This window comes from Parasteatoda tepidariorum, chromosome 6 (assembly GCF_982258835.1).
Source record: "Parasteatoda tepidariorum strain Cologne lab strain chromosome 6, Ptep-v5.0, whole genome shotgun sequence".
Lineage (NCBI taxonomy): Eukaryota > Metazoa > Arthropoda > Arachnida > Araneae > Theridiidae > Parasteatoda > Parasteatoda tepidariorum.
Genome location: NC_141760.1, coordinates 40,916,909 through 40,937,998, shown reverse-complemented (window position 1 = coordinate 40,937,998; position 21,090 = coordinate 40,916,909). Strand labels below are relative to the sequence as shown.

The 21,090-nt window shown below is 27.4% G+C and overlaps 2 protein-coding genes across 12 annotated transcripts in view; one reads left to right on the top strand and one right to left on the bottom strand.

Moving 5' to 3' along the window:
• Positions 1–1,813, top strand: part of LOC107454358 (cytoplasmic dynein 1 intermediate chain 1) — a 40,702-nt gene extending 38,889 nt beyond the window's left edge. For all 11 annotated transcript variants that reach the window (XM_087165712.1, XM_087165710.1, XM_087165707.1 and 8 more), the window contains one exon: positions 519–1,813. In XM_087165712.1, coding sequence (XP_087021838.1) covers positions 519–659 — 141 coding nt within the window. In that variant the 3' untranslated portion in view covers positions 660–1,813. The remainder of the gene's footprint in view (positions 1–518) is intronic.
• A 1,330-nt stretch (positions 1,814–3,143) lies between these two features.
• Positions 3,144–13,103, bottom strand: LOC107454351 (uncharacterized). Its single transcript, XM_016071524.5, has 4 exons — positions 12,962–13,103; positions 8,016–8,877; positions 5,945–6,102; positions 3,144–3,458 (listed from the first exon to the last, which is right to left on the bottom strand). The coding sequence occupies exons 2-4, from the start codon at positions 8,851–8,853 to the stop codon at positions 3,354–3,356; spliced, it is 1,101 nt and encodes a 366-aa protein (XP_015927010.2). The 5' UTR covers positions 8,854–8,877; positions 12,962–13,103; the 3' UTR covers positions 3,144–3,353.
• Positions 13,104–21,090: the final 7,987 nt, after the last annotated feature.

Below are 21,090 nucleotides of genomic sequence, written 5' to 3'. Positions count from 1 at the left end.
AAGTTATCTTAGAAAAAATTTATCATCTCAAAAAACAAACCTTTTCTCAAACTGAACTAATTTTTATAATATAAAATTAAATCCAAACTTATACAGAAAACATAATTGTTTATTCATTTAAAATAGTTCTATCATTCATAATTGGTAAATTTGATTTTACACGTAATCATATCAGTCATTATTATTGACACTATATTATATTCATCGAATCAGTTTTCATGACACCAACACTAGTAAAATTTCCACACCGAGAAAAAGACACTGAGTAAAATTAAAATCATGTACCTTCAATAACATTTTAAAGTCATGGGAATAGCCCCTAAGAATGACCTACCCCCATTAATGACCATTTTACTGTGGATTAGAGAGTGGCCGCTCCGAGAGGTTTCACTGTTATAAAATTTTTATGCTGCATCATAGTTTCAAATATGGCTAGAAATCTAAACTATTTAGTGATTCCTATGAAATGTTTGTTTTTATTTCAAATTTTAAGGCTGCATTATTAATTTTCATTTCAGAATCTTGCATCTCCAAAGAATGATGAATGGTCAAGATTTGTTAACACATTGCAAGAATTAGAAAACAATAAAGCTGATCAAGAATTAGATAACCTTAATAATCTTACATCTAGTAATTCATACATGCTTCCTATTCGTTAAAAAAGATCTAAATTGTAATTAAAAAGGATCAAAATAGTTATGAAAGATTTTTTATTTTAAATCTTTTGAATTTTTTTTATTTCTATGGATGCGAAGCATTCATTCGATATTGAAAGGAATTTTTCCTTTATACACCATCTCCTTATCACATAGCATAAAAAAATCTCTTTATTATGTAAAAAGGAAACCATGTCCAATGGTGAAAAATTAGAGGGTTAAAATTATAAAACTACATTTTTGTGTGTACCATTTTTAAAATAAAGAATAAAATTTTTATATAAAATATAAGAAATCTATATTAAAATAATTCTATGTTTGTTGGTTTTAAATAAATTCTTAATTTAAATAATTTTTAAGCTTTGTTTACAATACCAATTTTTAGTATTTCATTTGTATTTTTATTTTATTTTTTTTGGATATGTCACACTGATTTGGAGGTTTCTAATTTTGTTATATCTTAAGTTTAACAAGTATACTTATGTGCCATATGAGTTTTTTCTCTCTTTATACATTAAATTGTCAACATACTTTTTTTTTTACTTGAACTCTAAAACTGAGATTGTACATGATAACGCATTTTTTATTTTATATTTAAAGAAAAAACACTTTTATGGTTACCATGTATAATAACTGTGAAATGTTTCATAGAAGGTATTAAACAAATTGGAAGGATATGGTTGTTGTATCGAAATGAATAGTCATGATTATAAATAAAAATACTTTTCACAGTTCTCTCTTCATATATTTTATTTCATATGTAATTGTCATTTTATTAATTTAAGTACAAAACTGCAACCAATATAAAAATTTTGAAGCGCTAGCTATGTTTGAAAAAGTTCAATTTTAACTGCTAATGCTAACATTAAATATGAACTCATTGTCAAAATGTATTTCTTAGTAGTTCAGTTTTTTCTTAAAGCTAGTCTAATGAACCAGAGAGAAATCAAACTTTTTGTGCTAAATTTTATATAAAAATCATTTCCATGCAATATTATGTTTATACTGTTATGTCGTTACCTTAAGCAAAACACTCTTTTTCAATTGCTCTAAATTTGATTGTTGATTTTGTTCAAATTTATTAATTCCTGCTTTTATCAACATGAAATTATGATGCATAGTTTGCAAATGAATCTAAATAAAAGTATTGAAACTTCTTGGTTTTTGTGTTTTGTTATATTTATTGTTCTCCATACATAAGTTTTGTTTCATATGAGAAAGTACTTTAAGCCTCATGACTATCCATATCTCTACAATACTTGTTGATGCATTATAAAATGCTTTCCTGAATATTTTATAGAAGAGTTAGTTTTTGTTCTGAATTTATCTAGATATTTAGCAAAAAAAATTTTTTTTTAATTCTTAAAATGGATTTTTATACTAAAGACGTATTTGAAAAGAAATAAGTCACAAAAGTTATGCCTTCTAGCTTTATCCTACAGTTGTAAAAAATGACATCAAATGTTTGTTTCCATGTGTGTTGATTTATATCATTGAGTCTAGAATTTCAGTTTTGGAACAATAAAAATGACCTGCATTACTCATTTTCTGCCCTATTCTAAGCATCACTCATTGGTATCCCTAACGATTAGTAACTAATAACTCACTGGTTTTCTGCTGTACTAATACATTTGCTTAAATTGTTTGTATCACAAAAAGAAACTAAATTTTATCAAAATTAACTATGTTTTGTTATTATGCTATGTTCATTAACACTTTGAACACTTGCTATGTTTATTAACACTTTGAAACATCTCAAGAATAATACATTTGAAAAAATATAGTAAACTACCTGCCTGTGGTGACCAGCTGGGCTGTCCACACGAACTCAACACTTCATGGCTATACACTTGTTCCTGCTGCCTTTAGCAGCATTGCTCTGATTGTTATGTTTTATTTTATTATTTCTGCAAGTTATGTTTTAAGATGTACTTCACCTCTGTGTTTTAAGTGCTAATCAAAGGGTTAGAAATTTCTCTTGGACTTGCCTACAGCAGCCAGTTATTTAGTTTGCTGAACAAATTAGATTATTTTGCTGTTATTTATTTAACTGAACAAAATTCATCAGTTTAAAACACACATATATAACACATAAAAAAAATTTCCATCGAAGAATCAACTTCATTTTTGTTATTATTAGTTTGCCTATACAGGCTAGCCACAAAACAGGGAAAGGTCAAAATATTTTGTTGAACACGAAAAATTAGGGAAATTTCGGAAGATTTAATTAAAATGTCCGAAGAATCAGGGAAAAGGAATTAGTTTGAGTTTGAAGTACTTTCAAGTCTAATATCCAATTTTTTTTTCTAGATGAATTAGAATACAATATGAAGAATATTTTCTAATGCTCGATTTTAGTTCAATTTGCATCAAATAATAGATAATTTAGCTCAATTTGTATCAATTAGTAGATACAATTTTTAACCTTATTTATGCATATACATTTAAATTACAATTTTAAAAAAAAAATTATATGAAAAAAAAAACTTTTTTTTACATAAAAATAAATTTTATTAAATTTTTTTTATGAAAAAGTGATTTTATATTTTACGGACATGAATACAACAGAAAAATGATGCAATTGGTTACAAAAATCAGAGAAATTGGATAAAATCATCCAAAAAAGTTAGTCAAGGTAATATATATATTTTTTAATTCTTGTAGCCACCTTGTTAATACCATCTCCCATTTTGATGTCTACCTGAAAATGCTCGCATCTCTAAACATTTTATCTTTATGCTTCAAGTGAAAACTTTTTGTTCTTTTCCACTTCATTCTACGATTTTGAAACCATACTTTTACCTGAAAAAAAACAATATATTAGATAAGCTATCAAATTCATGTTTACTAATATTCAAAGTAGTATTGGTACTCAGATTAAAGAACTTGCTTAGTGGAAAGAAAAAAAAACATTTTGGACTTAAGGCAGTATTTCAAGAACCGGACACCGACCTTATTGAGAGCTATCCTATTCTTGTTATTGTCTGATTTTGATTACTTATTATTTAAGAAAAATATTATTGTATAATTTATTGCGTCAGCTGTACTGCCACCAATAAAAAAAATTTCATAAGGAAAATAATTAGAGGAAAGCGGGACTTCCTAACCTAAAGGTATTCTTAACCTAAAGATCTCCAGAAGTGTTCTTTAACCGTCATCTTGAATTTACAGAGGCTTTCTAGACAAGTTATAGTTTCCTCCTTTTTTTAGTTTCCTCCTTTTTTACATTGAATTAAATGAGACCAAAATGATGTAAATAAGACCAATAGTTTCGAAGTTATAAGTTTCTTAATAAGTATAGTATGTAAAACATATTTTTTGACTTATAACTATTTACGCATCTGATATCTTTATCTATTCAACAGAATTGTTTCCTATGTATTTTATACTGAATCGAATGAAGCTAAAACTAAAGTCAATAGAATTAATAGATTAAAAGTTATAAAAAAAATTTATGCATAAAAAGTATAATTTTCTACTTATGCGTCTGACATTGCTATTTAAGCGATTGGAATACTGTTTTGTATGCATTATTGTACTGTATTGTTTAATCGGAAAACCAAGATGATTAATAAAAAGTTGATAATTAAAACCAAAGTTGATAAATCTAATGGTGCAGAAATTATATGGGTTTAGTGGATGTAATCTATGAGAAGTACAATTTTTGATTTATACTTATTTGGGTATCTGATACTTCTATCTAGACAAGTATGTGTATAATTTATACAAATTCGAATAAATATAAAAGCAAGACCATAAAACCAATAGTTTAAAAGTTATAAGAAGTTTGCGAAACTAAAAGCGTGATATTAACTTAGATGTATACATGCATAAAATTTTAAAGTAGTTTTAGATTTAAAAGTAGGTTTCTTCAGAGCCTATTTCGTTCAAATTTTGTATTTTGCCATATCAAATAACATTCTTTAAAATGATGTAAAAATTGTGATTTCTTACAATTCAAAAAATTTTCGACTGTTATTAAATAAAATAATTAAAAATAATAAATAATTATTAAAATAATTTTTTTGCATGGAATTTTTTTTTGGATATATGAATTTTATAATTTCACAAGTTTATAACTACGCTATATCTGTAAAACTTTTCTTTGATTTCTAACAATTCCTTCATAGTGATGCAATTTCCCAAATATTAGTCTTGCGAACCGTGATCGCTCAGGAGGATAGAACGTTCGTCTTCCAATGAGGCGACCCGGGCTCGATTCCCAGCGACAGCGGGTCGATACGAATTCCGCATCCAGCTTGCACCGACCATAGTGTTGATGTAAAATATTCTCAGTGGTAGGTAGACGGATTATGGGTGAGAGTTCCTTTGCCGTTAGGGTAATCGTGCCACTTTTTCGTGGTTTTCCTCTCCATGTAACGCAAATACTGGTTAGTTCCCTCAAAAAGACCTCTATGAAGGCAAATTTCTCTCAATACTTGTTCCAGGAAGACAAATTTACAAGTCGACGGAGTTGAATATCAGTAGTCGTAAACCCGAAATGGGGTCGACTGTTCAATGATTATTATAAAATAAAAACATTAGTCTAGCGCCTTCCAATGAAGTGACCCGGGTTTGAATCCCAGCGATGGCATGCCGATACAAATTCAACATCTGGCTCAGATCGATCGCAGTACTGACGTAAAATATCCTCCATGATAGGCGTATCATAGTTAGAATTCCCTTGCCGTCAGGTTAATCGTGGGATGTTTTCGTCTCCATGTAACGCGAATGCAGGTTATTCCATCAAAAAATCCTTCACGAAGACAAATTTCTCCCAATACTTGATCCAGGAGCTCCCTTGTCTTCTAGATTGGGTCAAAATTACAAGCCTACGGAGTGGAACATTGATAATTGTAAACCCAAAATTGGGTCGGCTATTCAACGACGGTTATAAAATAAAATATAGTACTTAATAAATTTGATGATGTTAATACGTTGTTAATGGTAATGCTCTGCATTTACTGCATCGATACTTATTCTTGTTTAAAATTTCTTCGTTAATAATACTTCTAATTTGTACTTCAAATAAAAATGAAGATATAGATAATAAGTTGTCAATATAATTCGTGTTCGAGAGATTAATAATGAGCACATTCATATTTTCATTAATATGCAATAAAACAAACGATCAAGTTATGTAAAAAATTTCTTTTGAGCATGTATTTTGATGACTAACGTGATCCACAGGACATGTTAAAATTGTAAAATTCCAATCCTGTTTTACATCGACTGATGCTGGAATATTTTTAAAGAGAAAGAAAAAAAAAGCAACTAAAATTATTTACTTGTCTCTCTGTCAAATCTAGAGCTACAGCTATTTCATATCTCCTTAGCCTAGTGAGATAATTATGGTGAGCAAATTCTTCTTCTAATTCTTGGATTTGACTCTTGCTAAAAGCTGTTCTTTCCTTTCGAGGTTTGTTAAGATCGTCACCTTCAGAATCTGCAAAAAAAGTAGCAGCTTAAAAACAAAAAGAAACAGATTAAATTATTGTTTTTTTAATTGCTTTGTTATAGTTGTTAGTTAATGCCTTGTGTACTAATAAGCCCCACAAATATTATTTCCATAAGCATTGAAGCGGAACAAAATATCCCATCAGAACTTCTCTCTGCTCCTGTAATATGACTCTTTACCCCTACAAGTTGACAACACACCGATTATTTAAATTTGAACATCAACTATGCAGCTCTTTCGTTATTGATCTTTCGTTTGAGAACGTCATTTTATGATAACTTAATTTCAGTCTTCAATTTTCAGCTTCCTCTCAGGATCAATTTGGCAAGTATTCTTTTTATTGATTTATTGAAATTTTCAACGAGTTATAAACAAAGCATTAAATGTGTAATTTTAATTAAAATTTTATAATGTGGTGTTTGCCCTAAATTGAATATTTTCTAAGAAATTAGAAATTGATGTTGAATATTGAAAAAAATATTTGTTAAAGCTTAAAAATAGACATCATTTAATGGGACAAAAATGTTTAGCTTATTTTTGATTATTTTTTTAATTTGGTGAATAAAGAGTTAAAAGTAAACGTTTAGCATACATCCTGCTGTTAAACTAGAATGTTAGTCCTAAGAAGTAATAAAATTATGCCAGAACATTGTTCCGAGAAAAAATTTGGAGGTAAAAAGCCATACCAATTTTTAAATTGATAAAAAAAAAATTAAGAGCTATAAAATTGACAATTAACTTTATCAGACACCGCTAATATGTCTCTTGAAAAATAATTTAAAGTAGGTTTCCAGCAAGGAAGTATTTCTACTTTCACCTCAGATTCAATAAAAAAAGAAAATAATCAATCGTTTACAAATATTTTTATTAAGTTAAGTTTTTGAAAATTATTCTTTTAAGTTATCAAGGAAAGAAAAAAAAATCCCCTTATAATATTTTAACTACGAACATCTAAACATCAAATGTAACGAAATGGAAACATAACTTTTACAATATTTTCTAAGAAATACTTTTTCAGTTCATAAAGGTAAACTTTACGGCAGAAAAATTAATAAATTTTTTTAAATGGAGGATTCTCAAATCCCAAAAACACGCGTAAGTAATTATTGTACATTAGCAAAGTAATCAGAGTGGTTTTTAATTTTTAATAAAGTATTTGTAATTGATACAAATATTTTAAAAATTTAAGCATCTTTAGCACCAGATACTATTGCAATGAAATAAGTATTGCAATAAATACGAAAAAGTAGTTGAACCATGATTCAGAAGTACTATGTACTGCAGCAGCCTACATTCGTTTGTTTTGGAATTGTCCCTAAAATCAAATTTTTCTATATCAATGAATTCCATAACGATTTTTTCCCATTATGTGTTTCGTAATGATATCTGCCTTTATAACATATTTTTAAAATCCTTGATAAAAGTGAAGTAAAAAAAGTATCCGCAATCAGGGTCACAAATTATTTATGCGAGCAAAAATAAATAAATAAAATAAAATACCTTAAAATGTAATTATTATTAATTCTGAAGTATGATAAAAAGAGGTAAGTTAGTAAAATAAAGTAAAGTAAGTTAAAGAATACAACTTTTTGAGAAAACGATACTATAAATGACACTCCAATGTTGAAATTGTTCTTTAGTTTTAAACTTTCATTATTGAATGAAAAAAAAAATCGTTTGAATACAGAACACGTCATTTCATACTTTTAGATTTAGTGTTTTCCTGATTCGTGTAATCAAGGCATGTGAGACAATTTTTGCGTGACCAATTGTTTCTCATTTATAGATTGTAAGATGAGTAAACTTTGAAAATTCCTGTAAACGTTTTCTTAAAGGGAAAAAAAAGAACACAGAAATTTTGACAATTGGGGGCAACAGCTTTAAGCTAATTAAAATCTCACCTGCGTAAAAATGATTTTCCAAACATGCCTTCTCCGTTTCCTCCCTTTGACTTGCATATTGTGATTCACTATTATTTATATATTCAAGTTCTTTTATGGCATCTAGAGGCGAAGACGTATCTCGCAAATTGACGTTGAAATTCCTCGAGCTGAATTCACTATTTTCCTCTTTGCACTTAAATTCAGTGTTTGAGTTCAATTTGAAAGTGGACATATCAACCGGTACATAGTTTTCAAAAGCACTGTTATCGTCAACTAAATTTTTATTTATCGTTTTATCGTCTGGAAATAATGAATAAAATGAACTGTCTTGAAGTGAAGTATCAGTTTCTGAAGTTTTACTAATCCTCTTTGGCAACGAAACATGGTAGTTGGTGGATTGTTCGAAATTGGAATTGGTGATCTGGTTTATAGTTATTTCCGGTAAAATAAAATTATCAGGTGCCATCGTTTTTGTTCTAAGAGGTGAATAAGATTTTGGTATTGTCTTTTCTTTATTTAAATAGTCGAGTGTATTAACTCCAGCGTCATTAGCTGTTGCTAATGTTAAGTCTATCAAGCCACATTCATCTAAATGAGATTCTGATGATGTCTCGAATTCGGGGTCAAACCAGTCTCCTGATGTACTGGATGATTCTTCTAGGTCTGTGAAGTCGATGAAATCTGTAGAGGCAAGAAATGAAGAGTCGAGAATATCAACTGATTCGTTATAGTTCTGAAAAAATAAGTCTGTCTGATGCGTTGAAGATATTGTGAAAGGTGAGACATTTTCAAAGAAATTCTTGGTGGATTTTTCAGTGTAATTGCTAAAGTTGATAAATGGAGGAATTTTCTCCATCTGAAATGCGCATATGGCCCTTAACTGGAAAAAAAAGAAAAAGAAATATATACATATAATAGTCACAAATATTTCAAAATGAATATCGAATATGAATATTTCTCAATTGAAATGAATATTTGAATATATTCAACAAAATGAATATTTTTCTTTTTTTTGTGAGAACTCCGTGTTATTGGAATATTTCTAAATATTAAACGCAAACAGCATTTCTAAGAATAAATAAAAAAAGTTTCGTTCAAAATTAGTTACTTTTAATAGGATTTCTTCGAAACTAAAATAATTTTCATTATTTAAATAACCTGCTTACCTGGTTACATTTTAATTTTTTCAATAAAAAAATTGTGATTTTTCTTTTCTTTTGCTGCTTAGGAGATTTTACAAATTTGAAAATGAATGACCAAGAGTGTTGGCTTCATAATCTACAGAATAGTATAAAAAAGAGCACCGGAAAAAAAGCTACATAAAATCATTTATTGGAATATATAATTACTAAATTACATTAATTTTGTTTTTCTTTTCCCATACTTTCTTAACTAATTGCAATTAGTGCTTGTGCAACAAAAAATTATAAGAAACTAATATTTTTTTAACGCATTTTAATAAAAGTAATTTAAAATAATTATTTGTGAAATTTTATTTCTTTTGTTTCATAAAATGGGTATTTCTGAAATGCTGTAATTGCTTCTCATCAGAAATTTAATATTAATTTGCAAAGTAATAGTTTATAAAGCCAAAATCAAATTCCACTTAAATAATAAAAAAATAATTTTTTCCTAAAAGATATTTAAAATACACTTGTTATTGAAATTTTTTTTTTACTTAGTTGGAATTAAATACTTATTATATCTTAACATTTATTAAAATTAAAACTTTTTAGTTTGTTTAAGTGAGACTGTATTTGTTGCTTAAAATCAGTTCCCTATTGCTCTTTTTAAAAGCAACAGTAGTTTAAATATTAAATTTTTTTTTACTCGTTCACACTGATTGCTTTACCAACTTTACATCAAAAATCTAAAAGTTTAAGTAAATCGATCGTAAGGTCATGTCATAGCTATTAATCTGTCATTAAATTCATATGTCATTAAACAGACGTAAATATTAAAAAATTCTTCATATCAAAACTTGATTCTGTTTTCTTGATTACGCACTTTCCTTTTCTTACGGTTCTTTCTTTAATATGGACTATTCTTCCAGTGCTTTTTCATCATGTGCTTTTTTCCGTGTGTTTTTTCCAGTGCTCTTTCTTCTGGTGTCTTTTTCCGTCATTCGATAGACAGGTTGCCCTTCAATGTACGCTCGTAAAATATAATTTAGAATCTTTGTAAAAAAAAACAAAAAAATTTATCACTTTAAGGGTCTCATATTTATATTTAGGCGACAAGAAAAATCAAAACGTAATCAAACCTTTTCAAATGATAATGAAATTCAGTTGGAGCAAGGGAAGGGTTATAATCATCAAAAACAAGTCTATTTAGGTTTAAAACGGGTTAATTTTTAGTGAAAAAACCACCTTTCCGCTTCGTGCTCAAGTAGACAGATTTCTAATTTTTCTAATTCTTCCTCTGCTCTGAGAATGGCGTACTAATATATTTATAACTCCAATATATGTACGCATAGGCTCGGGTTAATCTCAAATATGATTCGCCAGACTTTTGTAACCATTTTGCTTCGTTTCCCAATTAAAAAAAATTAATTTGAAACCACTAATATGAATATTTCTTAAACTTCATATTCACAACGATTCTAAAAATATATGGTAATTCGTAATGATAGATCTTAATATGTGCTTAAGTAATCGTTGTCAAAAATGGAGGAAAAAAAGCACTGACGTTAGTCAATATGTAAGTCAGAACAAAAAAAGAAACGCCAATAAAATCTAATGAATTACTTGTGAAAAAAAATGCAAAATACTTCGTTAAAGATAGTCATAAGTAGAAAATGTTGATCCCAACAAATTAAAAGTTCCTCGATACAAATTTTTTAAAAATATTTTTTAAGAACCCATTGTACTATTGCACATTAGTCCGAATGTTGTAATGGTAGAAAGTTGTCTAAGAAAGTTGTTCATTCATTTTTTTCATAACGCATGTCTTTCTTGGAGGATAGGGAGAGGAACGAAAGATAAATTTAACCCTTTCCGGTCGTAATAAGTTGATACATAGTTGCCATACTATTCGAAATAATTTTTTGTTGAACAATTGCAGGATATAGAAGAAGAAAAAAATCTCTTTTAGGGAGGAAAAAAACCGAAACTGTTAAACGAAAATACGTTAAACTTAATTGCACTTAAACATATTTCGTAAAACATTATTTTGAATTTTACAGACTTATAATGTTGCATCGATATAATTCCTTATTATACTACTCAAAGTTCAGCTATTTATTAAGTATCAATCAAGAATTGTTTAATGCTATAAAATCAGTATGGTTTTTTGTTGTGGTAGCTGAGAACAGACATAAGACCGTACAAGGTTAAACTAAACCGTTGTTTGTATGTTTTGTTCTACTAATATGGGGAGAAATAATGAGAACATCATATTTTTGTAATATAAATTTGGAAATTTTCACGTAACCAAAAATATAAAATATTTTGTAATGAACACTCTTGACATATATTTTTATAATCCTTGTTAAGAATTAAGCAAAGAAACATGCACATTGAAGGTTTGAAATTGGTGTTCAAAAGAGTAAAAGATACCAACGGAATCAGAATATAGCGATTCAATACAGAGAAATCGGGAATGTGAACATCAAATGTTTGATTGGTGAGAGAAATAGAGGAGACTTGTAAGGCAATCAAACAGATTTTGATGTTTTTCATGTCACTTTCCCCACTGATTGATTTCAATAATATTTTTGTTTCTGAGTCGTATAATTATTAATTTTCAATCCCTGATTTGTTTACTTTTAAGTCTAAATTTTTGACGCAGATTATGAAAATTAATAAAGGATGTCGTTTCTAATTTTCCAGTAAAGAAGATTTTTTTTAAGGTCAAATTTTCAGGTTTTCCTTAATCTATTAAACTCAAATATTATTAATAATTGTGAATTTTATTAAAGTAATTAATGTCAATGCAAATTATTACATTAAATGATATTGTATCGACGAAATTACGTTCTATGAACCCTGGTTTTAGAAACATCGTAGCTCTGGTTAGCATTATTATAGAACAATAATTTTTGTTTAACCAAATCCTTAAATAAGACTGACTTCTGATGGGGGGAAATTTTCTAATCAGTTTCAAGCATTATTTTGAAAAGCCGATGGTTCTGAATCTACAAAATTATTACTTGTATTTTTGGCCCCATTGAGCTCTTTGTACGATATATTTTCGATGTCAATAAATAAGATTCTTAATTTTACTGTTTTAATATATTTTGTATTTAATAATTGTATACTGATATAAAAGTTGGTAATTATGGTGACGCCCAAAACTATGAACATTATATATAACAGTGAACTTTATTATATTTTACAAGGATGACTCTAAAAATGCTTCATAAATTAAGAATAATTTTTTGTGCATAAATTATTTTCCGGTATTCTTTTTTTTATTTTAAATTTTGTAATGTCAATGGAGAAAAGAGCTATGTTAAATAATCCATTCATTTATAATCATCAAATATTTTAGTAAATATAATTTCAATACTTTCCTTGGAATCTCACATCATATTCAATTTTGATTGTTTTTAGACATTTCGCACGGTGTAGCAAACATTTACAATTTTTCAAAACTTTCATAATAGAACATTTCATCATTATTCATAAACATTATACATCATTATTCATAAACATTATATCATTAATAAACAGAATAATCATATTTCCCAAATAGAAATCTTGACATTTCTTACCAAAGATCTTTAAAAAATAAAGAAATAAAAATAAAAAAGACGTTTTTCTGAATTATTTTTGAATAACTATTAGAAAATGTGGTTTATCATTATATTGCGCCAAGACTTTCAATTGTATTTAGTAAAATAATTTGATACTAAGTATTTAATACTAAATAATGTATGAAATAAATAATATATAAAATAAATAACATATAAAATATATAGTATATAAAATATATAAAACATAATAAATGAAACTTCATTTTACCTTTTTTCAAGAAATATCTTTGCGCCGACCACATATAAGGGCACAGAACTTTAGCTCAATTGTCAGTAGGAGAAGATTTGGAAGATGGAAGAACTGTTGAGCGTACAACAAAATAAAATATAAAAAAATTCCAAATAAGTCCACCGCCCCCTCCACGTGATCAAGAAGTTCCCTTGGAAGGCTGGACTTGAGTGTCACAAATCACTGCCCGAGGCATTTTGACACTCTGGGATCTTGAGTCAGGGAATTTCCCTGACAAATCTTAAAGAAAGGTTTTTATTTTCTCGTCCGATGAAAGAACTTAATTCTGCATCTGACTTGTCTTCTTAATCGTCTTCCTCCTCTATTTTGACAATTCTTTTTGTGGCGAATAAGTTGCAGATAATTGTGAATTAACTGCTGCATGCTTGTATGTCCATTACTTTCATAAGAGAGTTGTCAAGTGATGGTTTAAAGAAATTATTTTACAAAAAAAATTATTTTAATTCAAACAGCAGTTACGTTACTTTTATAAATCAAGTTGAACAGCCTAAATTCTTTTTTGCATAAATTTGTATTTGGATTAAAGGAAATTATATAAACTATTAGTATTATAATGTATTGTTTTGAGTATGTAACATGGTGGTCCGCAAAGACCGTGTTTAACATATATTTTTAGAATCGGAATTACTATTGAAGCGAGGAAAATAACAAAAAACGCTATGGAAATCTGGCAAATCGCAGTTGAAGTAGTGGACTGTAAGGAACATCACCTGTTTGACTGCTGGAGAAAACAGTAATGATTTGAAAAAAAAATATTAGAAAGATCTTTAAGTTTCTTCCTGAAATGAACTGGTTTTGATAATATATACAAGAATATTTGATAATATATACACCCATCCTCCTTAATTGCAATTTATCAGATTTCAATAGTTTTTTTCATAATAAAAGCCATTTTTTCTCGCTAAATTGCGACTCCTTATATGTATACTTTTTTCTTCTTAATTTTTGAAAAGAGTTCTATAAACTAACACCTTATAGTTATGTGTTTATATGCTTTTTATTTTATGATAAGCTTTAGATTGTCCTTTTTTCAAATTTCCCCACGAAAAATCTTTTATGTATTTTGTTCCATGAACACTCAATAAAAAATATTCTAAACAACTACTAAATAAGCATTCTTAATGGGAAGGAGGAAAAATGTTCCAAGTTGGAATTCTGCCTTTTCCTGAGTGGGGAAAACACATTAGACTTAACTTTTATTCAGTTTACTCGAAAATTTTACTACTATATTTTAAAACTTATGGGTGCACTGCCTATTGCATGTAGAATTTTTTTGTCAGCGTTATTTGTTTTCGGTTTGTTAAGTGATAAAAAATCTAAATTTTAAGACATTTTTCTTTCAATGTTTCATCATTTTCTTACAAATATACAATATTATTGCAATTTACAAATTTATAATTTTTCTTCTTCTTTATTTTAAAGGAATATATTTCATGCCCCAAATCTAAATCTTTAATAAACATCTTAAAATTTTAATCTGATCTTTTAATTAACTTTTAATATTTTTAATCTGATGAAAATCGAAGATACTATCTAGATAACTGCTATCAAATGTCTCCTGTGAGGAAACTTATGCCAACGAACATACACGTATAAAATCGGGATCCAAAATTTTTTACAATATTATTGCGGTCACTTAGTAGAGATTGTGTGAAACTAGTATTCCTTAAGTTATGGCATTCACAATTACCTTAATGAACTTTATTTATAAAGTAGGGGTTCTGCCGAAAGAAGGTTCCGTAGGGAAGGTATTTAGGGTTCCGTAGGTGAAAAAAATGAGGAACCGTTGGTCTAGAAGTCCATAAAAGTTTATTTGAGATTTCTTTCCATAAATTTGATTAACTAAATTTACTGAAATATCCAAGTATATTACAATCAAAATTACTAATGTTCCTTATTGCTTTTAACACCACTGTATGTTTCTCGTTGCAGGTAGGTCATTGTGTAAATTTGCCATAACTAAATGTTTCACATTATTTCAGTATGTATCTTATTTTATTCGATCAGGTACACAGCATACTTCTGAAAAATAATTAATTTTCCCTATAAAACATATTTTTTTAATAATTTAATAAGATCATTTTTAAAAACTTATTACTTAAATACAAGTTTAAGCAATTTTATTCACCTAGTTTCTTAAGAAAAACAGAAAACTTAAGAAAGCGATTTTGTCTGTCTAACTTTCCTGATTTAGTTTCTTTGAATTCCTCTTATATAAAGAAAATATTAGTATAGTAAAGCACATAGTTTAAATAATATAGTGCAAAATTATGTGAAAATAATTATACTTACTTTTGATCAATTAATTTATTTACCTTAAATTTTTTTGTAATGCAATTGTTTAGATATTTTACCAGAAAGCGTTTCTAATGTGTAAAGTTTGTTTCTCTACAGTTTCTGAACTGACAAGGAGAAAATGGTTTTACAGAGACTGAATGCCTGGCTAATGGTCGCTCCAGTAAAGAATAGTTTAAAAATTGTCAGATATTGGTAATTATTACTTAAAAGAATCCTTTTAATATAGCTTTGTAAAACTTTATTTATTTATTTTATTTATTTATTTATTTTTTGGCCATGGTTACTACAAAGGTGCAACTGGAATACAAAACCGACGAACACATTTACGTATACAACTTACCCCGACAAAGAATTTTTTCCATTTTTATTTTTGAAGTTGTTTTTATTACTTCTATTGTATTTAATTTTTTAATTAATTAATTAATTTACCTCACTGTTCATATTTTTCAGAAACGTATCAATCGATTATTTTAACTCTTTTTTTTTCTTTATATTTTTATCAATACGTCAAATCTGATTTCCTGATTTCCGCAGAGTGAACTATTTTTTAGATTTTTTTAATGAATTTATAATAGAGTTTAATACAAAAAAGAAATCAACTCTTTTAAAAAAAAATTGTAAATTGTGAAATTTTTAAAGTACCTAATTTTTAAAGTAATTTTTAAAGTAAGAATTTTTAAAGTAAGTATTTTTAAAGTTTGTTACTCAATTTACAGAAAGATTACGATTATTAGTGAAGTTATCCTGACGTAGAACAAGTAGCCCAATAAAAAAAAATTGTCGGTTAAGCATTCTGTAATATTTTTAACTACTTCAGCTTGCATTTTGCCACCATGGAAAAATCATACATGGGAGCATTTTACACGCACAAGTTTCAAAATTCAAAATAATTGCGGAGTTTCAAACATTTTAAGTTAACTTATTCGGAACTGAAATTTATTGATTGATTTCTGTCAAAAAAAATTTAAACACTTATCTAAAAAAAAAAAAAATTTTTTTTTTTGTGCTTGTATTTCTCCTGAATTGTAAAAGCATTGTTGAAATCAGTATAAAGTATTGTTACATAAATTTGTCACTTAAAATAAAGTCATTAATCTCAATCAATCAATTTTCATTCATTTACGCAATCAATTTTCATTCATTTTAAATCGGTTAATAATTAAGATTAATATTGAAGAAATGAATAAAAGCATTATAAATCATAGCATAATTTATTATGCTAAAATATATAGTTTGTAGTATAATTCGGTTATGGTGTGTTCTAAGGAGTTGATATGAAATAAACTTATATGTTGTATATATTTGTCCTTATTCTATCGGAACAATAAATTAAAATTTTTTGTGAAGCCTAATTTTTTTTTTAATTTTTAAATGTTAAATTAAAGAAACTTAAACTAAATAAAAAAAAATGAGGTTTTATTTTAGCGTGTCTCATCTTTTTAATACTTTCGCATAGATCTTTTTGTTTTATGTTTTGTATCCGGATGCTACAGACATAAAAATGACAAGCGAACAAGAACAGCATCTTCTTCTTCCTTAGAAAAAAACTAAATAAATAAAACATACAAAAAAAAAGCTACCATATGGTGCCTAAACTATTCTATAAGCTGCTGACAGTTTTCTTTAGCCTGAATATCTTATTTTTTATAGTTCAAAGCATGTTATAATTTATTTTATATTTTGATAAAAACCAGTTTCGTATCGATAACCATGAAAAGAAACATTCAAGAAAAGAAATGAAATTAATGTGTTCTTAAAAACGCGTGTGTTCTTAAAAATGAATTTAAAATTAAAAAGCTAACAGAGCTATGGATATGAAGTATACTGTTGAGCAACATGGCAATGGCAAACCTTGGATTTCATTGATTAGGAAATAGTTGTTTTTTTTCGGGGGGGGGGGGATTATAGAGAATCGCATCATAATTCATTCTATTTATAAATTTCTTTTTTAATCATTCTATTTATAAATTTCTTTTTTAATCATTCTATTTATAAAACTTTTATACTTTCAAATAAAAGTTAATCTACATTTCCCTATTTTCAAAATTGTAAAGATACTCTATCAGACAAAAATGGAAGGGGTACTTTCAGTTTTTAGCATTTTCTGACATTTTTCCAGAATCACTTATTCTATAACGTTAGAGGAGTTCAACCTATATGATTTCACATACTTATCAATAAAGTTTAAAACTTTCAAAGGGGTGAGGAGCCTCCAATGAACTTAAAAAGGATAAGAGTGTTTTTGAACATCGTATACCAAGAAAGATAGCACTGAATTTGATTATTATTTTCATAAATGCATAAAGTTTCGCAAACTTAGCTTAAATTCTTACGCAGATATGGACGTTTTTTTTTTAAATTTAAATGTTTTTAAATACAACTTTAAATAATTAAATGCTAATGCATGGATACTTAAAGAAATTTCTGTATGAACATTGTTTTAACTGCTAAGCGATATACAAAACTATGCAATGCAAAATTTATGCAGAATATTTATTTATTAACTAATTATTATTTTAAATTTTCTTATTGAGATGGATTGATATGAATAAGAAAATAAATTGAGCATATTTTTAATCCCTATATATAATATTTGGGTCCATGAGTGTCAGGTAAATTTAATTAAATATATACGTATGTAGTTTTAAAAAAAAATCTAAGATCATAGATTTGAAAGCGACTTATCATTTATCTTATAATTTTAACTTGCATGCCTACAATAGTATTATTATTATATGTAATGCATCAAATAACAATAGACTCTGGGTTTACAACAAATATTAACAACTGTCTTACAAAATTTATACGTTTTATGTTATGTTATTCCTTTAACCTTAGTTAAATAACCCTTGCAAATCAACAAACTTTTAAAACAAGATCTGAATAAATTGTAATAAACATTCGATTGCATTTAATCCGGCTTCAGTTTAAACGAATCGCTAGATTCATTTAATTTTTCAAACTAGTTTTATATTAGTACTTGTGTTCCGGTTTTGCATATTGATCTTAGAGGCAAAATTTTTTTTACCAGTGCTTTTTTTTTTTTCGTCGATTACTTTTTTCAAGACCTACAAGACCAAGTAATTTTTCTTCACAGTGAGTTCAATTTTTTTTATCATCCGGATATAAAAAAAAGAAAATTTTCTGAACAAAAAAAACTTTGCCAGTTTTCAATATATTGAAACTATTCAATAAAACACGTGATTTTCCAACTGATTGATTTTGCTTCTCAGACAGGTGACTTTCGTATGCAAAAATTTAAACTTAATTTATAAAACAAATTTAATCATTAAAAACCAAAAGAGCACGAAATCAGATACACAAATCAATAGTCAAATTTAATTTCCCAAATTAAATATCTGAAATTAAAATCTTTATCAAAGGTACCGATTTTATAATCTTAGGATTTTCGTATCAGCAAACTTGTAGATTCTGACAAAGCTGGTTGAATCTGAAGGATTCGATGGGATTTAAAAGGATTTCGCACGGTGTGACCGTCCTCTTTGCACTTGACACCCGAACACATTCATCATTCCATGAAATATTTTGAATCCAAACAAGGTTTCGGGTCGTTTCTTTCAAGACCGGCCCATGCCCCGGACGCACGTGTAAATCTCAATCCCCAGTCGCTAAGTTATGCTATTTCTAGTGGCAGCTCTATCCTATGTTTTCAACTGGACGGATTTTGTGTCTTTTAGAATTTTTTTTCCCCCTGCTGCAGTTTTTTGAGAAATAAAGCGATAACAGACGAGAGTGAAACACGATATATCCTTGTGGATTCTTGTTGATGTTACGACCACTTGGTTACTGCTCGCGAAGAAAGAGTGGAAACGTAAAAGAAAAGCAAACGATATGAAATTTTTGCTGGCACGGTTAGTTGGAAGTTAATTGATAAGCATTGCACATATGTATAGTCAGAAACTTATTATCTCACGAGCTTGGGATACGCTAACTATCGGTTACTAATTATTATTTATAACAAAAAAAAAAATTTTCAAATTTTTTCTGTACTGATTAATTAATATTTAATGTTCATACTTCTACATTTTGTAAAACAATGTTAATTTTATTTTTTATCAATTACTGTATTATATAAAAATTTCTCAGTTTCTATGCTTGTGTTATATTTATATGAACAATATAATTAGAATAGTTATATTGTTTTATATTCTAATAATACTATATCATCAAAAGTTTGTTAAGTACAAAAAATATCGAGAAAACACCAATTAAACATTTAACTAGAATTCGAATAGTTATATTATTTTAATTATATTCATATAATTGCAATACGATGATTTATAGAATTTATATAATTAGATTATTCATATAATTAATATAATTAGAATTCAATATTCTTGCCGATTTTCAAAAAAAAAAAAAAAAAAAAATGCTCTTAGTTTTCTATAGTTGTTAGTTTTAGGATTCACAACTAAACAATTTTTGAGTGTAGAATCGCGTAATATTTAAAAAATTTATGCTGTTTTTTTTTTTTAAATGTTTTGGATTTTTTAAAAAAAGTATTTTTTTTTAAATTTATTTTTTTATTGAGACTTTTTGACGATGGCTATATTTCAAAAGGGGGCACTAAAACAAAGTTCGAACCCTTGGTTCAGTTTCACCATAATCAGGCCCTGGGCCTAAGTTCATCATCATAGTCAGGCACAGCATAGTGAAATTGAAAGAAGAAAATATTATTTTTCTATAGCTGGAATCAAATTCATGCCTGCTGTAAAAAGATTTCGCAAAATTTCAAATAAACTGTTTTATAAAGCAAAATGAAACAATTTTGTGATGAAACATTATAAAACAACTTTGTGATGAAACAATTTTGAAAATATTTCATATTATTGATATGTAGCAAATTAAAGAAGAAAAAAAAGGTTTAAATAAATTTGCTTCAGTTTTATGATCTGAAAAAGAGCTGTATAAAAAAACTAACAAACTTAACAAAGGAAACGAACTTGAACTCTTATTTTATACATTAATGTAAATTTTAAGTTATTGTAATTGTGTCTAATGCAATAAAAAACAGCATTTCGTTAGATATTTCTTATTTTTACTTATTTATTTTTTTAAGTCAGTGAAATTTCGATTTTTTATTGCTATACAAAATAAAATTAACTTTTAATGTAATGAAAACTAGTTGGTTTATTTAATTAATTTTGAAAATGAAATTAAATAAAAAAACTTAATAAATTTAAAACAAGTTGAAACAGTGAACATCCCATCACCACTTCGTGCTCCAGTTTTTTTTTTTTGCGATAATAAAACAATTTTTTTTTTTCCGATGCCTTTTTATTTTTTTCCAAGTGGAATTTTTCTTTTAGTATCTTTTTTCCCGTAATTGAGAAAATATGTTTAAAAGAAATTGTGCTTTTGAAAATTCATGTTTAATTTGCTCCTTGTTAAAGATAATTTAAAAATTTATTCTTTTTTCCCCCTCTTATTTGAGATTTCTGTTATTTTTTTAAAATAGCCGAAACATATTCTCGTCTTTATTATAATTGTTAACACATTTTTTCTCAGTGTTAACTCCCGTGAACACCATATTATTTTTGAAATCGCATTTAACATTAACATAAATAATTAACCACTGGAAACAAAGGATAAAAAGCTTGTTACAATTCTTTCATTTTTATGAAACACTCGTTTTTAATCATCCCCGCAAGCATGTTTTGAATTCTAACACCAAGAAAGGCAAAAACAATTCTTAAAAGAAAGAGTTTTGGTAATAGTCAATTGCTAATAAGAGGCCTCTACCCTCGCCATCTTGGCTTCTAGGTAAA